General features: G+C 43.0%; 1 protein-coding gene across 1 annotated transcript; it reads right to left on the bottom strand.

Annotated features, from left to right (window-relative positions):
• Positions 1-887: 887 nt before the first annotated feature.
• Positions 888-12,907, bottom strand: UBE2A (ubiquitin conjugating enzyme E2 A). Its single transcript, XM_067548161.1, has 6 exons — positions 12,566-12,907; positions 12,158-12,238; positions 11,534-11,559; positions 5,686-5,775; positions 4,050-4,138; positions 888-3,447 (listed from the first exon to the last, which is right to left on the bottom strand). Exons 1-6 carry the CDS (start codon positions 12,607-12,609, stop codon positions 3,319-3,321), a joined length of 459 nt encoding a protein of 152 aa, XP_067404262.1. The 5' UTR covers positions 12,610-12,907; the 3' UTR covers positions 888-3,318.
• Positions 12,908-17,983: the final 5,076 nt, after the last annotated feature.

Below are 17,983 nucleotides of genomic sequence, written 5' to 3'. Positions count from 1 at the left end.
GTAGTCAAATTGTGTGTGTACTTTTGGAGTTGAGAAAAGTTGCATGGGGGGGGAGGGGGGCAGTTCAGGTAGAAAGGTAAGAGGGACCTGTAGCAACATTAAGGTACTTCCTACTGCTAAAGCATAATATTTGAGCAGAAAGGTAGATGAGACTGGAGCTATACATGGCCTGGAATCTTGAATTTGGCATAGAAATTCAGTGAAGAGTAGTTTTGTTACAGCATTCACTGAACAGGGTATTTCTGATGAGTTACATGAGCCTGATATGTGAATAAAATTCTGTTGTGGCGTTAGTAAGGTTGCAGGAGATGGTATTTGCCTTGTAGTCAGTAACTATTCTAGAGAGAGCCTAGCTGATGGTTAGGTGATGGAAACTCTGGGGATATAAAATGAATTTAAGAAACTATATGAAAAATGACTTGCAGATTAACAGTACCTCCACCCTTTCCTTTTTCAAGGGAATGACCTAATCAGTCTGTCTTTATCAATACAAAATAGAGTTGGAAAAAGTCAGTGGCTTAAAAAAAAAAGTGTGTGCATGCACTTACCCTGCTACTCTCTACTGTGAGTTCCTTTTTACATATAGAAGAGCTTGCTGATGCCATGTAAATGGACATCTGAGATGCCAACCACAAGACCTATTATTTTAGATATGAACAGCTGGTACGTTACACTAGTGTACGTACATAAAAATTATTTTTAGGTACATTGTGTCCTCTAGGGAGTCTGACATGATAAACTGCATGTCAGTATAGCTCACTGAGTTATGTAGTAAATACTGCTAGACAACTTACTGATGTGACTAGGGATATTATCCATGAAAGAAGGAAATACTACTGTGGGACCTTCTGTAAAGTAGACCACACAGCCATTCATCATTGCAGAGAAGCAAAATGATAAAGTTCATCTGATTGTTGAGATTTTTTGTTAGCACCTGCCTCTAAGGTTCATAACAATACCTCGAGTGGGTATCCAAGCAACTATTGCACGAAAGCATAAAAAACAGCCTAAATTCTTCCCTCAAGGCCCTTTCTCAATTTCTTTTAAATAGGAAGATTTCATGCTGTCAGTGTAGTTATTGCATCAGCTGCCCTCTAACATACAAGCTCCGTTTTGTGTACAATGCTGAGAGAGACCTTAAACCATTCTCCTTTAAGAGCCTCTAGCATTATTTTTCCTGCCTTAACATTTAAAGCATCGTACTAGTACAAAGCAAATCTTAACTGCTTGCAGCCCTCACTTTTTACTGGATGTATTAGAGAAACTACTGTCCCCTGCAGATAATTCCATGGGGGGGATGAAGCAAGAAGTGTACTCACACTTAGTGAAATAAATGCCAGTACACAATGCCTAAACTCCTTGCTGCTGTTGGATTATTTAAATATAGTGAGTGATTGTCTAGAGGACATTTGTAATGGTTTAGTTAAACCAAAATACATGCTCAGAGGGATTTGTAGTAGTTTATCTTAAGACTAGCCATCAATTTAAAGCTTGAAACTGCAGTACATATCCACCTTGCTTGTGCACTAGTTTAAACTGGTCATTTTCACTACAGATAGTCCTCAACTCTTACTTTTTAATACAGAATTGAAATGTAGACTATTATGCCACTCTGACCTACTCTTCCTGATTTGCATATTTGATTACACAAGCATGAACAGTTAAGGCAAGATTAGATAGGCCTGGATAACAAACTTCCAGAAGAGCTCTTTGAAAGCTTGTCTCTTTCACCCACAGAAGTTGGTCAAATAAAAGTTTTCCAGGATGAGCATGCCCACAGCACAAACAAAGGTGGTTACTTTCCAGGAACTTGTTTCATGGGTACTTGAAATGCAGTGCACTAACAGCAGCTGTGACACTCACATAACCACTTATGTATGCTCAGCATAACTGAATGCTAAAAACACCTTTAAACAACAAAATAGCATCTCGATGGAACCAAGCCCCTAAAAGTTGGCTTCTGCTACCCTTTTAAAATAGGCACAGTTGTACAGCTTTTGCCTCTTTATACAATAAGGATATAAGGTTACACTTTTATTTACAAGTTTTGAAAAATGTACAGTTTCTTACATGGGTTACTTGTGCAAAGTTATACTTCTCAACTAACAGATCAAGGTGCACATAAGACACTTGGACAGTGGACACCAGTTATAGGTCTCATCCCACACTGCTGCTTAAAAAGATACTACTGCCTTCAACAGTATAAACAGCCTTGCAAAAGAGTCAGTTTGGACTTACATCTTTTCAATGTTGGAAAGATAGTTTCATTCAATTGGGTGGAAACGAAAAAGCCCATAGCTGTTGTTCACACAAACCCCACCACTAATTTACAAAGAGCAGGAACTGCACAGCCTCAAGTGACTATCTTACAATTCTTCCTCACTTTCCAAAACACAGTTGTGCTGTGGAGATGTTTTAACTGCTGCATACAGAAAATCATTACTAATGCACGTGATCTTAACTGTGAAGCATTTTGTTTTTTCCTGTCAAATTTTTTTTTTTTTTTTTTTTTTTTTTTACTCAAAATACTGAAGTCAACAAGATTTTGAACTTACGTACAACAGCTCAACCTGGGTAGGTCCATTCAGTGCCTCCCTGAGAGGACTACAGTAACCTATGTCATCACTATCCTCATAGGCATATCCTTTAAAACCCTATTTTTGTAAATAAAAAAAGAGGTACTTTGCATGTCACCCTAACTAGTAAGTACCATAACAGTAATCAGACGTTATCTTGCACATGAAGTGCAGAAATAACCAGCAACCCACATTTTCACTATTGGATTAGTTGCACTGAACTCAGTTATGTTTTCTAGATCTAGTATTTCCTTCTATTGGTAAACAGCTGACAATCCAGGGAAAAGAAAGAAGTTAGTTCTTCATGCAGTGGGGTCTAAAACCAACAGTAGAGGTAAGTGACCAGCCTGGACAGATCAGCACTTTAGTAATATCAGTTAAAAAAGGTATCCCTTTTATCCAGCTACACATAAGCATCACTGTGTATAACACAAGTACAATTAAAAGCTTAGTGTACACTACAGAAATGCACAATACTGCCCTAAGACTGGAGAAGAGGAACCACAAGAAAATAAATTCAGCATCAGTAATTCTTTTGCAAGTAACCCAAGTACAGTACATTTGACTTCAAAATGGGTGCTTTCTGATGTCCAAGGAAGGGAAGCTTCAGCAAGGGAGGGTGGCAACAGCACAATAGCTATTTTGTGGTCAAAGTAAATGCAATGATGCTAGGAGGAAGATGACTCAGACACTTCATATATATTTTCCTCATCACCAGAGTGTTCATTTGCATCATCCTGCGTCAACAATCACGCCAACTCTGTTCTACTATTGCAGAAACCCGTTTTTCATATTCCCGCTTATTCTCTTGATATAGTTGAGCTGCCTGGCTGTTTGCTGGACTGTTGGGATTCGGCTCATCCAGTAGAGACTATTCAATAGACCAAAAAAAAAAAAAAAAATCCTGTCAGTTTAACATTTGAAAACTTTTTTGCAGTAATTAGTTAAAAAAATTGTGTCAAGTGTTCCTCCCACTCACTGTACTCAAGCAGTGTAACCACAAAGTACTGCAGTGTTTTCTGGGTTATTTGTTATCACAGATAGCAATTCCTCTTTCATATGTGAAGTTTAAAAATATATAACTAGTGTTCTATTACCATGACACTATTCGGATAGGTTTTAAGTCTAATAGCTTTGTCTCTACTGGTCTTACTATTAATAGCCTAGAAGAATAAATGCCCCAATTAAATCAAAATATCCAAGCAGCTGGTATAAGACCTGATGAATGTAACTGTCATTGGGTACTTAACTCTCTCCCCACCTGCCCTCTACCAAAAGACTCTGTAATTGATAAGCAGTCTAATGATTCTCAAGTTTGCTGTTTGTTCTTAACAAAAATAAAGCAGAATGATAATGTTTTGTGGACACTTTCTACTTAGCTCAGAACTAGATTTTTACCACTAACTGAAATTTGTCACAGCAACTTTACATGAAAGTATAAGATTACAATAAGTGCTGGGAATGTCATTTTACCTGTATGGATGTTAAGATGGAGGACACATCGTAGGTTGGACTCCAACGATTCTGAAGAATATCCAGACATATACTACCATCTGCGTAGACTAGAAGAGGAGTTAAAAAGGATGGTTGTATAACAAAAATATAAGATGTGATAGCACTGAGTATAGAGTTTGAAAAAAACAAAAAAACAAACAAAAAAAAACACACCAGACAAGTGCCACACCAAATTTTTGGCAGCTTTACTCAATCTTCAGAAGCCTAGATAATAAAACATACCTTAGGCAAATTAGTGACAATCACAAGCCTTACAGAGTGAATGACAGATCTGTTACCAACAAAAAAATAAGCCCCTCCCACCCACTCCTCCCCAAGTCACACTTGTTGCTAAGGAGAGTTGCCTAGAAATTATGTAATGTTTATACACTTCTGCTTATCCCTCAAAAAATACTTGCTTCTTTGTGACCTCACAACTAGGGGCTATGAAAGGATGCTATTTCAAGCAAGGATTAAGTAACAGGAACAAGTTTACTTTGAAGCAACAATTGTTTTCATGCAGGTGACTCTACTAATTAAACAAGGAATGGAGAAGCAAGGGTTTATTTAAGATGGTCTTTCCACTCACTAATTTAAGGAACTCCCAACCCCCAGTTAATAGCGCATTTGATCCATACATGCTTAGCAACTAAATATGAAAGTTTTATGGTAGTTCTACTTTTATACATGTACCCAGCAAGTGTTTAATGAAAAGCCTTTGGAATTAAGGGAGTTATACAGGCCACAATGCCATATATTGTTAGTCAGCAGCTACAGCTAGAAGCAAGCATGGTATCAGAGATTTCAAGGAATGCAATCTGACACGGAATTGAAATATCCACTCCTAAAGGCAGCCACTGAGACAGAAAAAAAAGGATCTAGCTAGCTTTAGAAAGGAAAGTTGATTGTATAAGCCACATTTCTGAATGCAGTGTAAAGCAGCTATGGTGTGTGTGTACATTGAGAGAGAGAGAGAGAGAACTGCACAAAATACTGTAAGAGCATTGTGTCTGATATTTAAGCCACCATGGTACTGAAGATAGAGATGTATGTTTCACAGAGAAGAGGGAAAACAAGATCAAATAAAGCTTAAAAGTGACAAATGTAAACTTTAAGAGTTCTATTGTTATGCCTGTATTTACAAAGATTATTTTGCATCTGATTATAAGTAGCAACATCATAAAATGGAATGCTGTTACCTCAAGCATTTTTGTTTTTAAAACAAGAACAATGTTCACATAAGATTCCACTCACTACTGTTAATTCAGTTAACCAGACTGAACAGGATTGCCTTCCCTCCCCACCTCTGAGTGGAAGGCCTTTTTGTCCTCGAGCCAGAAGAATTCTCTGAGCAAAAGATGTTAAACAGGCTCCCATCTTATCTGGCTACTGTATTTCTAAGGGATTCACGTAAACACTGCTCCATAAGGGTTTTGAAGCAAAGGGAGTCCCACCCTCTCGCCCCCCCCCAGGCAGAGAGCTAGCTCACTAGTTACATAAAAACAAAGATCTATAAAAAGACTGCACTGTCTAATCAGCAAGTAGTATTCCTTTGCTCTAAGTGCTGTAATAAGCCACAAACCACAAAGCAATCGCCTCTTATATGGGTACTTACCATTTGGATGAAACATTTTAGAGACAAATCTAACAGTAGGTGGCTTATTTGGATATTCTTCTGTGAATTCTATCGTAAGTTTGAAAGTTCCTGGAGTTGAAAGAGAAAATAACCTTATGTTCAAGGGCATCCATATGTTTCACAAGGGATGGGCAAGTATCCTCCATTTATACATTAGGCATAGAGCGGTCCAATGTGTCATCCCAACATCACACACAAAGTTGGGAACAGAATCCAAGCTGTTCAACTCCCCCATTCCTCTGTTCTAAATCCTAGACAACAATGCCTCAGACTTCAAGCAGTTTCTCCCAATGAAAGAATAATATTCACCACTGTATTTTTTAATGCAGAATTGTCCTATTCAGAAATTTTAGATGAGGAAATAAGTCCATCCTCAGTATCCTCCTCCCAAAGATACAGTTCACTTAATACCTCAAACATCCAAATGCATAGAAAACAGATCTGCAAGTACAGAACCTTGTTTTCCCCTCTAATACAGATTCTAGTGTTCCATTCCAAACAATACATAATTGGACTTAATTTGTTTTGAAGCTTGATGCTTCCACTAGTATTTTTAAGAGATCAAATTTCTAGGAGCCTCATGCATTTGAGACTTCCCTTGTACATCAAGCTGTGCAGAACCTTTCTGCAACACTGGTTCCTCAAGGCAGATTACTATGGATTCTATAAATCGGACAATTTGAAGAAGTTTTGGGGATTCAATTATCTGCCACTCCACATGGCTTGAGACTACCAAAACTTGTGCCCCTTAAGAAATATGTTAACATGAGCCACAAGAATTGAGATGGTTAAATCCTTTGAGCCCAATAACCTTAACATAGCTTCTGCTGATACAGGCTATTTTAGTCCTCCTAAAGCTCTGATGACCTGGGGGAAAAAGTGTGTCAACTAAGCTGCGTACAAGCAGAGTCCCATGTATCGCTACTGCTAGCAAAAATTTAAATGGGACCGAGTGATGAACTCTAGAAACTTCACTCACTTAGAAGTAAATACACTGAGCCTTTTTACAGCACTGTCCTTGATCTACCAATCAAAAAAGTATGGTTCAAATAAAGCCAGACATTGTGTACCTTATTTAGAGGTTAACAGCAAACAACATATGAAGCTAAAAAGATTCTCTTCACAACATGGAGGTCTCCTGTAACAGAGATATCCTTGTATCTTCTAATCAGTGTCAAGTTAGCATTGCCAAGTTGCAAACTGACTGCAATTTTACTTTTCTTCTAACGTGTATTCTTCCCAGACCAATGGCAACCTAACTGAAGCCTAGAGAGCCAAAAATCAGATATCTTGTATATTAGAATTCACGTCTCTACTGTAATTAATTATAAGGTTAATACTGGTTATCGTTAGTATTAACTATACACATTTAAATGGTATTTGCTAAGAGAGAAGACTGTCTTTAGCCAAACGTTAGCTGTTCTGAAAATCTTCAAGCCTTCCCTGGTAGAAAGCATTAAAGGAGAGTCAAGGAGTATTTTGTTTGTCAGCTCCTTTCCCTCCTGTCAGAGGTCAGCAAGGACCAGCATGGTAGGATGTCTGTACTTTGTTCCTATAAAAGAAGGAAGTCCGAAATGGCAGTATTAGTTGTGTGCAGTGGCAAACTATGTTTCTAGCATAGAGATGGCAAGTTCACAGAAACGTCAGAACCTTCGAGTGTAATGATGGAAGGCCTAATTTCCTAATATGGCACTTTCTGTATACAAGCTGTCTATGAAAAGAAGCTTCATTGTTTCCAAAGCCATTTATGAAGGCACTGAAGCTCAGATGTTAATATGGCATTCCTGCTAATATATTATGTATTTTTAATGTATGGAATTATACATTTTTACAATCACTGGGAGTCTATACCCCTGATCCAGAATCTCCTCCCCTCAAAATGAGGGAGGCAAGTTACAGATTCAATCCTAAAAGATCATCTTAGAAACTGACATGTCATTATGGAATCAATCCCACCAATAACCATCTCTAGCTGTAAACTTAGTCATCTTGCTCATCCTAGGAAAGGAAAGTAATGAAGTCTCAGTTTTGTCCACAAGTAGAAGTCAGACCTTGTTAAATGGCAACATCAACACACAATGGTTTTTAAGTTGTGTTCCATTCCTCACACTCTTGATATGAAGTTTAAGCAGGAGAATCCAGCTGGATTGGCAACTCTACCACAAGCTACACTTTGTATTGATTTGTTTGCTGCCCAAAAATTTTAAGTGGATAAGCATCTGGCTGAAAACTGGGTACAATCACCACAAATGGTGTCCCTATGATGGACATCAAGGGGTTAAATTACTCAGGACACTACCTTCTTTATGTTAGGCACCTCTTATGCGAAGTAAACTAGTCTACATGGGCCTACTTGCACACTTGAAATCTTGTCTATTTATAAATAGGTCATCCTGGCCTCTTGAAGGTCATATAGTTGGAAACTTCATGCCTATAAAGCTTCCTCTAGACAGGAGCCAAAATTTCAGGGGGAGCAGCTTAAATTTGAACAGAATAAGGTGGCCTGGTTCTGAGTAATCACTCCTAGCCAGACAGTCTGATGGTAGCTGTAGTACAGTTGAGAACTGTACCCCTCTGAACCAGCGCAAGATGAACCATTTGTCTCTCCTAAGCATGGCCAAAGGCTTTTGTTGCAAGGCTCAAGCATAGAGTTAAACACTTCCCTCCCCAGAAAACAGATGTCCCCGGCTCAAGCAATTTTTTCCTGCTATTACCAGGGTCTGTAGTTTAGTGAGGAAGACCACCACCTTTAATGTCCCCCAATGGAGAGTTCTAATCTACATGTACTCCATGACCCAGACACCAGTTGTAAGAATCTATCACAAGATGATCCTCCTTTCTGTTCCCTTCTCTCACAAGCAAGGGGAGATCAAGGTCTGCAGGTGTGGGACCAGGCACTGTCCTGAAAAGTCTCTAGACACAGGAGATCCAGACCAGGGTCTCTTTGCCAATAATTATATCACAGGACAAAACCAGAAACTATGCTCCCACCTCTTTCCTCCTATGGATAATGGCAATGAAATCCTTTCACTGAAGTCAATAATAAAACTCCCACTGACTTCAATGGAAGCAGTATTTCACCCTAGGGCTCTTGTGGCACTTAATTAAGGACAGCATTCTGGGTAATAGCAACAACTGTCCTCTGGGAAAAAACGCATTCCCTGGATGTGAAATCCTCCGTGTAACCTGTCCCCTGGTCAAAGAGGCTGCAATGTACTCATAGATTAAAAAAAAAAATCCCTAAAATGAACAGTTTCACAGGGGACCAAAGACTAATGGAAGCATCCCAGGGAAACTATGAAGCTACTTGTAGTCATAAGATCAAAGACTCCAACTCCCATACTGTTGATAACCAACTCCATAACTCCATTCACTGTAATTTGAGACATTACAGAACGTAGCCTAACAATTTGGTTTGCTATTCCACTCCACATAGTGTGGAGTTGCTTACTCGGAACTGCAGAACATTTGACAAATTTACTGACATCTATAGACTTCAGAATTCTATTTTTGACCCATTAGTACATATATTACCTCACCATGTACAAACAACAACAAAAAGATTGTGAAACCTGGGAAGCAAAAATAAAACATTTAGAATGAAGCAGGTGATGGGTCCTACAAAGAACATAAAAAGACATCCCAGAGGATTTGGTCAGACGGGGCCCCTCAGAAGTTGGGTTTAAGAACTATCTAATAAAACATTGGTCTCCCAGAGGCTATGAGGCCCAAGGAAATTAATAACCATGATGTGTCAAGGCTCCATTTGAGTGCCAATGATTGTGAGCTATTCCTAGAGCATCACTTGTACTCCAGCCAAGGCAAAGATCTTCAGATTGGTTTGAGGCCTCATGTATCACTATCTGCTGCTGGTAAAGAGGTGCTGCAATGAGCTGCCACACCATTAACAGTCCAGTATTACAGTAGAAAGCATACTTGGAGTCAGGTCTCACTAAGCCAGAATGGGTGTATGAAACTAAACACCAGTATGCTGGCCTTAATGAGAAGCAGAGAACAGACTAAAGGCACCACTAAGCTACCCTAGTAGTACCTGGAGTTATCAGCACCAACACTTCTAAATTATGCTAGGTGGGGAGATGCTGTGCTGTAGGAAGTAAATATATTCTGCTCTGTCCAAGAAAAGAAAAAAAGAGTTCCCATAGGCTATGGTCAGGAAAAGTTAAAAATGCTGTTACTTATCATTCAACTACGAGATGGGAAACCCAGTGGGCACCAGTGCCAGAGTACCTTCCCCAGGACTGTCGGTCCAAGGAACAATCCAGCAGGCATCAAGGTGAAGAGAACTTGCCAAGGCTGGGAGCTTTAGCAGAGCTTATAAAGTGCTGGAATATCAGCAAGACACTTAAAAGCACACAGTGAATGAGCACCAGTCCCAAGTAATGCCAGAACCCACTCAACCCCAGTCTTCAAAATAAGGCACAATATAAGCTGGTGTTGCATTAAATTAAAACTGAGGCAGCTCTTGTGGTGAACTTCTTGGCAGACCAAGAACAAAAAGGAAGTGGCTGAAATGCCCTTGGGTCTGAAGTTACTGGAAGTTGAAGCTTTGCCTTACTGAGCATGCTTTAACACAGCCTGCAGGTGCTCCTCAGAAGCATTAAGAGCTAGAGTTCACCATAGGCTTTCAGCATTAGACCCAAGAGTAGAGTCCTGCACTGATGGTACTGTTAAAGAGTGTACCACTGTTTTCAGTTTGCTTACTTGACAGCATTTCATGTCTAGTGAGTTTCCACTGGTGTGTGCCGGTCTTTCATACAGTATCAGTGAGTGAAAACATTTTTAGAGATAGTAAAGCCACAGAAATTGGCAGAGGTTCTTAGGGATAAGTTTATTATCTGAACCTACCTTTAACTCCCAAAACTGACTAAATTTCAAGTTGGTGTCCTTTTAAGTTGACTAAAGCAAGGAAATTTAAAGCAAAGGGCAGAGTAGCCTTTTATGAGCAGAACTTAGCTTTTGCATGTCATGGGATATTAAAGATCACTTCCTCTATTAAAGACATTGTGATGAAGAGCCTGTGAAATATTGATATACACAAGTTTGAATTTTCCTAAACACCCTATAGCTTAGAACAGTGATCCCCAAAACTTTACCCCTTTGTACCCTGTGCTCCCCTTACCGCTGTCTGCGCCCCCACTTCCCCGCCCTTCCTCCCAGCTGGGAGCAGGGCCACAGTTGGGGACAGGGTCCAGAGCAAAGCTCAGGGCAGAGCGGGGTGGGGTGATGCTCCCTCCCCATGTAGGCTGGTGCACGTTCTTCTGTGCAGCCCTACGGGGATGTGCCCCACAGTTTGGCTGAAGAGGGTACATATTGGATGTCATTCTATTTAAATACCTGGCTTGACTATTTATATTTCAAGCATGAAAGTCACCTGAAAAAATAATCCAGGGTTATGATAGAAATGGCTAACAGATTCTAAAAGTGGTATGACTAGATTAAGGACAAAATTCAACTAAAGACTGCATGTTGATCTGCATTTGTTTTTGTGCAGTGAAAGTCTTAGCTTTTTTGTAAATTTAGAACCAGGAAGGGAAGGAGGGAATGTTCTAAGGATCAGGGGTTAAACAAAACTAAATATCAATTTTAAGAGCAACGTTCTGCTCTCGGATCTGCCAGGTGGATCTCAACTAATGATATGTTCTCCTGACAGAATTTTCATTAGGAGAGTAGAATATTTAGTCTAGACCTGTTGGAAGGACCCAGGAGAATAACATCTTGAGACCGTGTCAAACTTTTGTAGTGTAACCCTTTACACGCACACACAGATATTAAGAATAGACAAGAACAGGATTTTAACCATACTTACCATCTTCAAAAGGGGTCCCCTCAGGCCTGGAAAATAAATAAAAAGTCATTCCACCACACACAGCTTGATTTTGGTCCCTCCCCACCACAGAAACAGGGTTTAAAGTTTTTCACAAACTTACAGACAAAAGTGCCCTATATGGACACCCTACTTCTATATCTGTACCAGGGCCAGGGGGAAACGTGTATGGGTGCAAAGCTTTTCAATACTACGGGGAGAAGCGGACCGGCACCCTCCCCATTTGTATTCCCAAAGGGTGCCTAGACCTGAACAGGGGATGTGTGCATGTAGGAAAGGGTACCCTTTTCTTACGGCTATTGGGGAAGGGATCACAGGCCCCAATTTAACATTCACAAGGTGGGGGGGCTCCTCTGGGTACGGGACCCCATGGCTATGTGCAGGAGGCGGTCTGGACATCCGCAGGGCACAGGTGCCCCTAGACGCTAGAACTCCCTTTTGGCGTAGGCTGCCCTGCATGGGAAAGTCTGGGCAGCTGGCGGGGGCCATCCCCCCTCCCGGCTGTGCGAGTCCCCGCTACACCCACTCGACCTCCACCTCCGCCCCCCATCCGCCCCGGGGGCGGCACGAGAGTCTCCCCCCGCCAGCTCCCCTGCCCGGCCTCACCCGAAGATGACCGCGTTCCACACCATGATGTTGTTCTCGGACGGGGCCCCGCTCACCCCGGCCGGGGGATCCTCCTGCAACCTGCGGGGCAGAGACACAGAGCTGCCGTGGGACGCCCCGTCACCAGCCCAGCCCTGCCCCGCCCGCGCGCGCGCGCGCCCCCGGAGAGCCTTCCCCTCCGAGAAGGGCGCAAGTAGCGTAGGCAGCGAGTAACTCCCCCGGCGAGCTGCGCAACTGCCGTAAGCCGGCGGGTAGCTCGACTGTCACGGGCAAGCCGCGTAAGCCGCAGCCAGACAGCGTGGCCCTGCGTTACGCAATCAGCGTAGCGCTCCCTATCCCGCCGCCATGTTAGGCTGCCCCCTCCTTTCCCGGTAGAGGCGCGGGCCCCTTAGCCACCGGGCTCGTTACCTCTTGAAGTCCCGCATGAGGCGCCTCCGGGCCGGAGTGGACATGGCGAGCGCAGGGTTACAAACCACTCATACACTAGCCCAAGGAGGGAGGGACGATGCGCCCAGAGACACCCCGGCAGCAGGCAGCGGCTGGCTCCGACTGAGGCGGCGGGGGCTGGCGACAAGCGAAACCGGCCTCTACCACTGTGCCAGGGACGCGGGGGAGGCTGAGGCAGCAGCTACTCCTCCTACCTCAGCTGCTGCCGGGCGATACCACTCACCACTGCCGCCGCGGAAAGGGGGAGGAGCCGGACGCGGCTGAGCCTAATCAGACTCTACCACTACGGCGGAGAGGTGGGAGAGCGAGGCGGTATTGGTAAACTGGACTGTACCACTGACACGGAGGCAGGGGAGCGGGACGTGTTGATGAGCCGGGGCGGGGGAAATCTCCAACCCCGGATCCTCCCCTGCAGTTACTGGGGGGGAGCTCTGCCTGCTGGGCGGGGAATAGGGCAGCGGGGTCCTCGTTTGCTTGGAGTGGGGGAAGCACAGGCGGATCTCCCCGTGCCGCGGGGCAAAAACAGCGTCGGGGCTTCCTAATTTGCCGAGGGGGAAATCTGCAGTTACTTACAGGGATAACAAGAAAGGGGGTGCGGGGCATGGCCTGATCAGGAGGCGCAAGGAGGGGTCTTCGCCTAGGAATCCCAGGCACTGGTTACTTGAAAAGTGCCAGCCTTTGCTGAATCAGAGAGGCAGAAGTAGTCATTGTACAGACACGAGTGTTCGCTCCCTTTTGTTCCATTTGTGTGAGTCTAGTGAGCGTGTGTCATAGAAGAATCTGATCCTTATGCATAACACCATATTCTGGGAGTCACTCTAAACGATTTTCTGTTTGTATAATGATTTGCCTGTCTCACTATTCCTCTTATTTCCTTATGCTCCACCTTAAAATCAGTTATCCAATGGGGCAGTCATCTTACACCTAAGTCACTGTAAACAAATCACTAGATAGTTACACTGCTGGATGCAAAGTAGCTGTGCGGTAGTGCTGGACAGCTGAAAGGAAAGCCCACGCTACTGGTGATGTCCTTTCGGAAGATGTTGCTACTTTGCAGGTGAGGTGTGACTGTTGTCTACTGCTAGTATTTCTTTGAAAACTGCAATTACTTTTGCCACAGAAAAATTGCTGTCTTATACATGTTTTGACACATTCTTGTCTCCCTTTGGTTTTTGGCAGAACGGTTTGCATCTGGGAAACCTCATTTCTCTGTGTTGGTCCCTCATTCTTTCTTAGTGCTCACTTGTCTGCCATTTGCCAGGACTAAATATTTTTTCTTTCACTCTTTTCTATTTTATGTCTCTGTTAGAGTGAAATACCCAGGAACCACTGCTGTTCCCCTGACAGCTTATTTTCCCCATACACACACACGAACACTACCACCACGGAGTCCTTGTCCCTGGAGCTAAACTATTCCTTGTCAAGAAAAACACTGAGAATCACTTCTATTAATCATCAGGACCTCCTGCAACACAGAACATAAGAGCGGCCTATTAGGTCAGACCATGATCTATCTTGCTCCATGTCCTGTCACCTACAGTGGCCTATGTCAGAGCTTCCAGGGGGAGTGTACAGATCAGGGCAATTATGCAGTGATCCACCCGTCTTCTACTGCCAGTTTTTAGTATTCACTCCCGGCTTCTACTAGTTACTGTTGTTCCTCATCAAAGAAGTGCTCTGTGCTGCATATGGGAGAGAACTATCTGGTGTGTCATTTATAGATTCCCAAGTCAGAAGGGAAATTGTCTGACATCCCATATAACACAGGCCATAGAACACCCCCAAAATAATTCCTAGAGCAGATCTTTTAGAAAAACATCCAATTGTGATTTAAAAGTTGTCTGTGATGGAGACTCCACCACAACCCTTGTTTTTTCGCAATAGAAAACAAGGGCCCCTTAAAATTTCCTGTTGGCCCATCTGCAATCCCATTGGTTGAGTGGAATTTCCTAATACTGTCCAAGCCAATCAGATTCCTCCTGCCTCTTGGGTCAAGATTTCAGGAGCGCAACATTCTGATGACGGTCCATCTGCCAGGTTCCAACTGTCACTGAATTGTCTGATCCCAACATTCCATCCCTATTGTTATGAAATACGTCTCCTACTGCAATGGCACTGTCTGACCCCAATATTTCATCCCTTCTGTTAAGGGGGGATTAAATGTGCTTGGGGGGAGGATAATGAAGGAGTTATGGGACAGAAGGAGGTTTTATCCTGCTTATTATGTATCAGACTTCTTAACTCTACAAAGGGGATGGGTGGCTTCTTATTTGCGTACAGAAAGTCAGTCCTTAGAGACAGGATGGCTTCTTAACTTATTGGGTCCAAGAGGTTTCTTACCTGGTTATATGAGCACCAGTGGGCTTCTTAATTGTTTATAGGATTTTTTTTCACCTAGTTATAGGGGTCCAGGGATCTTATTCATCTTTCAAAATGGCAAGAGTGGTTTCTTGTAATTTTCATAGAATCACAGAAATGTAGGGCTGGGAGGGATCTCGAGAAGTCATCAGTTCCAGACCCCTGCGCTGTGGCGGGACCAAGAAAATTCAGACCAGGGGTGGGCAAACTACGGCTCGTGGGCCACGTGTGAGCTTTTCATCAGGTCCTCCAGCTCAACCAGTGGTCCATGAAAAAGTTGCGGAACAAGCTGTGCGGCACAGCGGCAGCTGCTCCCCCTCCCACCATGTTGGCCCAGCGGCGCCCTGACTGGAGCCACTCCTGGCCCCAAGCAGCGCCGCATGGCAGCCACTTCCCCCGCACACCCCCTTCCCTTCCTCCCCGCCTCTCTGTATGGTCCGCCATACAATTTCTATATGCAGATGTGGCCCTCAGGCCAAAAAGTTTGCCCACCCCTGACCTAGACCATCCCTGACAGGTATTCGTCCAACTTGTTTTTAAAAGCATTCAATGACGGGGATTCATGATCTCCCTTGGAAGCCTATTCCATAGCTCAACTACCCTTATAATTAGAAAGTTTTTCTTAATGTCTAACCTAAATCTCTCTTGCTGCAGATTAAGCCCATTTTGTGATAGAGCAGTGAGTTTCTTATCTGCCTTTAGGGTGTGGAAAGGAACATAGAACAACTGCTCCCTACGCTAATGCCTGACTTTATAAATACATCTCTATTAGTGGGATGAACTGACCCATGCTCATTGAAAATACATGAGGTGGAATAACAACAATAACTGTATTGATAAAGTGCTCCTCTGCTGCCATGCATGGTAGAGATGAATAGGAAAGATGTACTGAAAACAAATTGTTACTTCTATAGGGAGAGAGAGAGAGAAGAGTAAATAGAATGATAAGGGCTGTTTGCTGAACTTTTTATAACCAGAGGGATATTCTAGGCATACTAAGGAGACTGCAAGTCTCAGTGTGTGCCACCTTCCATTTTGATCTGAATGGCCTCTGGATCAGAACAGTGCATGGTATGTTGGGGCTTGTAGATTTCAAGAGCCCCATATATGCACTGCAGAGAAGTGTGGCTGCAATCTGCTCAATTTATATAAATGTGGTGAGTCCCTTGGACTCCTAGCAAATTGCCAAGGTGGCCCTTCGTTGGGCAAAGTCTATGATGTGCTTGCCTCATTAAAAATAAAACAAAACAAAACAAAAAACCAACACCACAAAAAAATTCACAATCATTTTGTAGCTTGTACGGGGTATTTGGAAGTGTTTAATGTCATCTATATAATAAGATTCCAGGAATCTCACTCTGTGTATCGCTTTGAAGCCTATGATGTCTATACATTCATTGTGAAGTAACAGAAGAAGCATAAATTGAGACTATTTTTGTCCAGAATCTCACCAGCTTGAATGGTCACTGGATTTTGCAGTCTGTTACAATCAATTTTTAAGTTCTCAGCCATTTTGACTTAATGAATTATACCCGTGCAATGTACAGCTGCAGTAAGGCATGCATCTGTGCCATGTCCGAGCCCTAGCCTTTGTGATAGCAGAGGTAACTCAACCAATCACTTTACTCTACAGCCAATTTGTATGCAACAGTTTCATTGGTTGTATGTGGGAGACTGCACAGATGGTGGATTACTTGGCCCAGCTGCTACAGTTCTTCAAAACCACCCACACCACAACGCAACCAGCACACACAATCACCCCAAACATGCATAGCCCCTCATGCAGCAAATGCCCCTCATTTGTCACCTGTACAAATCAACACAAATTTCCCAGGATTGTCACTCTGTATGTGTGTCACTCAGATGCCTGGAATGTCTATTTGAGTCAGTGTGAAGTGATGGAAACAGCTACGTGCATGGTTGAGAGCTTTTTGCTTAGCATATCACCAGGTCCAATCATCACTAGGCCCTTTGAGAACCAGATGGACTGTTGTAGTCCAACGATTCTGTGGTAATTCGCATATGACAGTTGATCAGAAAAGATAGGAACAACGGCTATGTGGGGTAACAAAGGGGGAGGGGGTGCCTCCACCAAGGGAGTAGTTTTTTGCATAAACTTTGGGAAATATGTACAAACTTCAACACTGCTTGCTACAACACAGTGCGTGGAAACAAAAGCCCCAAAATACTACCTACCTGTGTGGCTTTGCTGCTGCTCTATATGATTTCCTGTTCAGAAATACACTTTGGATTGTGCTAGCACGTTTACTTCTGGGGTGTTTGGTGAGCATGTTTCAATGATATAGTACACAGGCATACTGGTATGAAGGAAGGCTTGCCCCAGATACTGAAATAATCTGATTCCAAGCCACACAGAATTGGGCACAAGTGAAAACAGTTCTCATACCTGCTGGTACACCAGTACCACTCTAAGCTTCTTTGACCACACACAATGCCAAGAAAGAAAGCCATGCTCACTGGCCCCAAAGAGACTAAAAGAAGAACACTAAGGGAAAATGAATTAGATACAGGGTACGGATGGTACCAACTGTCATACGCATGTGACAGCACAGGCTTTCATCTACTATCTAATACTTGCAAGTAAAAGGAATTTGAAGGGTACCTTTAGTCCCTCACCCATTCCTCGTATGTGAATGGTGTTTGCTAGACAGCTGGACCATAATCCCATTCAACTCTTCAGGGAGGCTGACAGGTGTGTGTGTGTGTGGGCGTGCTGCCTCCTCCAGTCCAAAAAGAGTTTTCTGAGGAAGATAAGGAAGAAAGCAGAGCTGCCTATTGCCACTGAAAGTAAAAGCCAGGAAAGTCATTCTGCTGCTACTGTGGCCTACAATAGCCCAGGCCCTGTCTTTTTTTATACATGTTCCAAATTCTAGTTTGTCTATGTGTGGAGGTGGCTGAGGAAAAGCCACAAAATAGGTCAGGTAAATGGTATATGAGAAGAGACATTATTTACTGTTCATAGAAGTAAAAACAGGGATATGGAACACAGAGACCCAGCCC

This window comes from Emydura macquarii, unplaced genomic scaffold (genome assembly GCF_026122565.2).
Source record: "Emydura macquarii macquarii isolate MOO-44397 ecotype Brisbane River unplaced genomic scaffold, CSIRO-AGI_Emac_v2 contig_1253, whole genome shotgun sequence".
NCBI lineage: Eukaryota > Metazoa > Chordata > Testudines > Chelidae > Emydura > Emydura macquarii.
This window is presented reverse-complemented; position numbering and strand designations above follow the sequence as displayed.

Excerpts from the sequence above, each read along its gene's own strand:
- UBE2A (XM_067548161.1), bottom strand. The coding sequence starts at position 12,609 with ATGTCCACTCCGGCCCGGAGGCGCCTCATGCGGGACTTCAAGAG. Across the intron at positions 11,560-12,157 it reads TGGAACGCGGTCATCTTCGG|GCCTGAGGGGACCCCTTTTG; the intron begins GTGAGGCCGGGC and ends TTTATTTTCCAG. Across the intron at positions 5,776-11,533 it reads GGGGACCCCTTTTGAAGATG|GAACTTTCAAACTTACGATA; the intron begins GTAAGTATGGTT and ends TTTCAACTCCAG.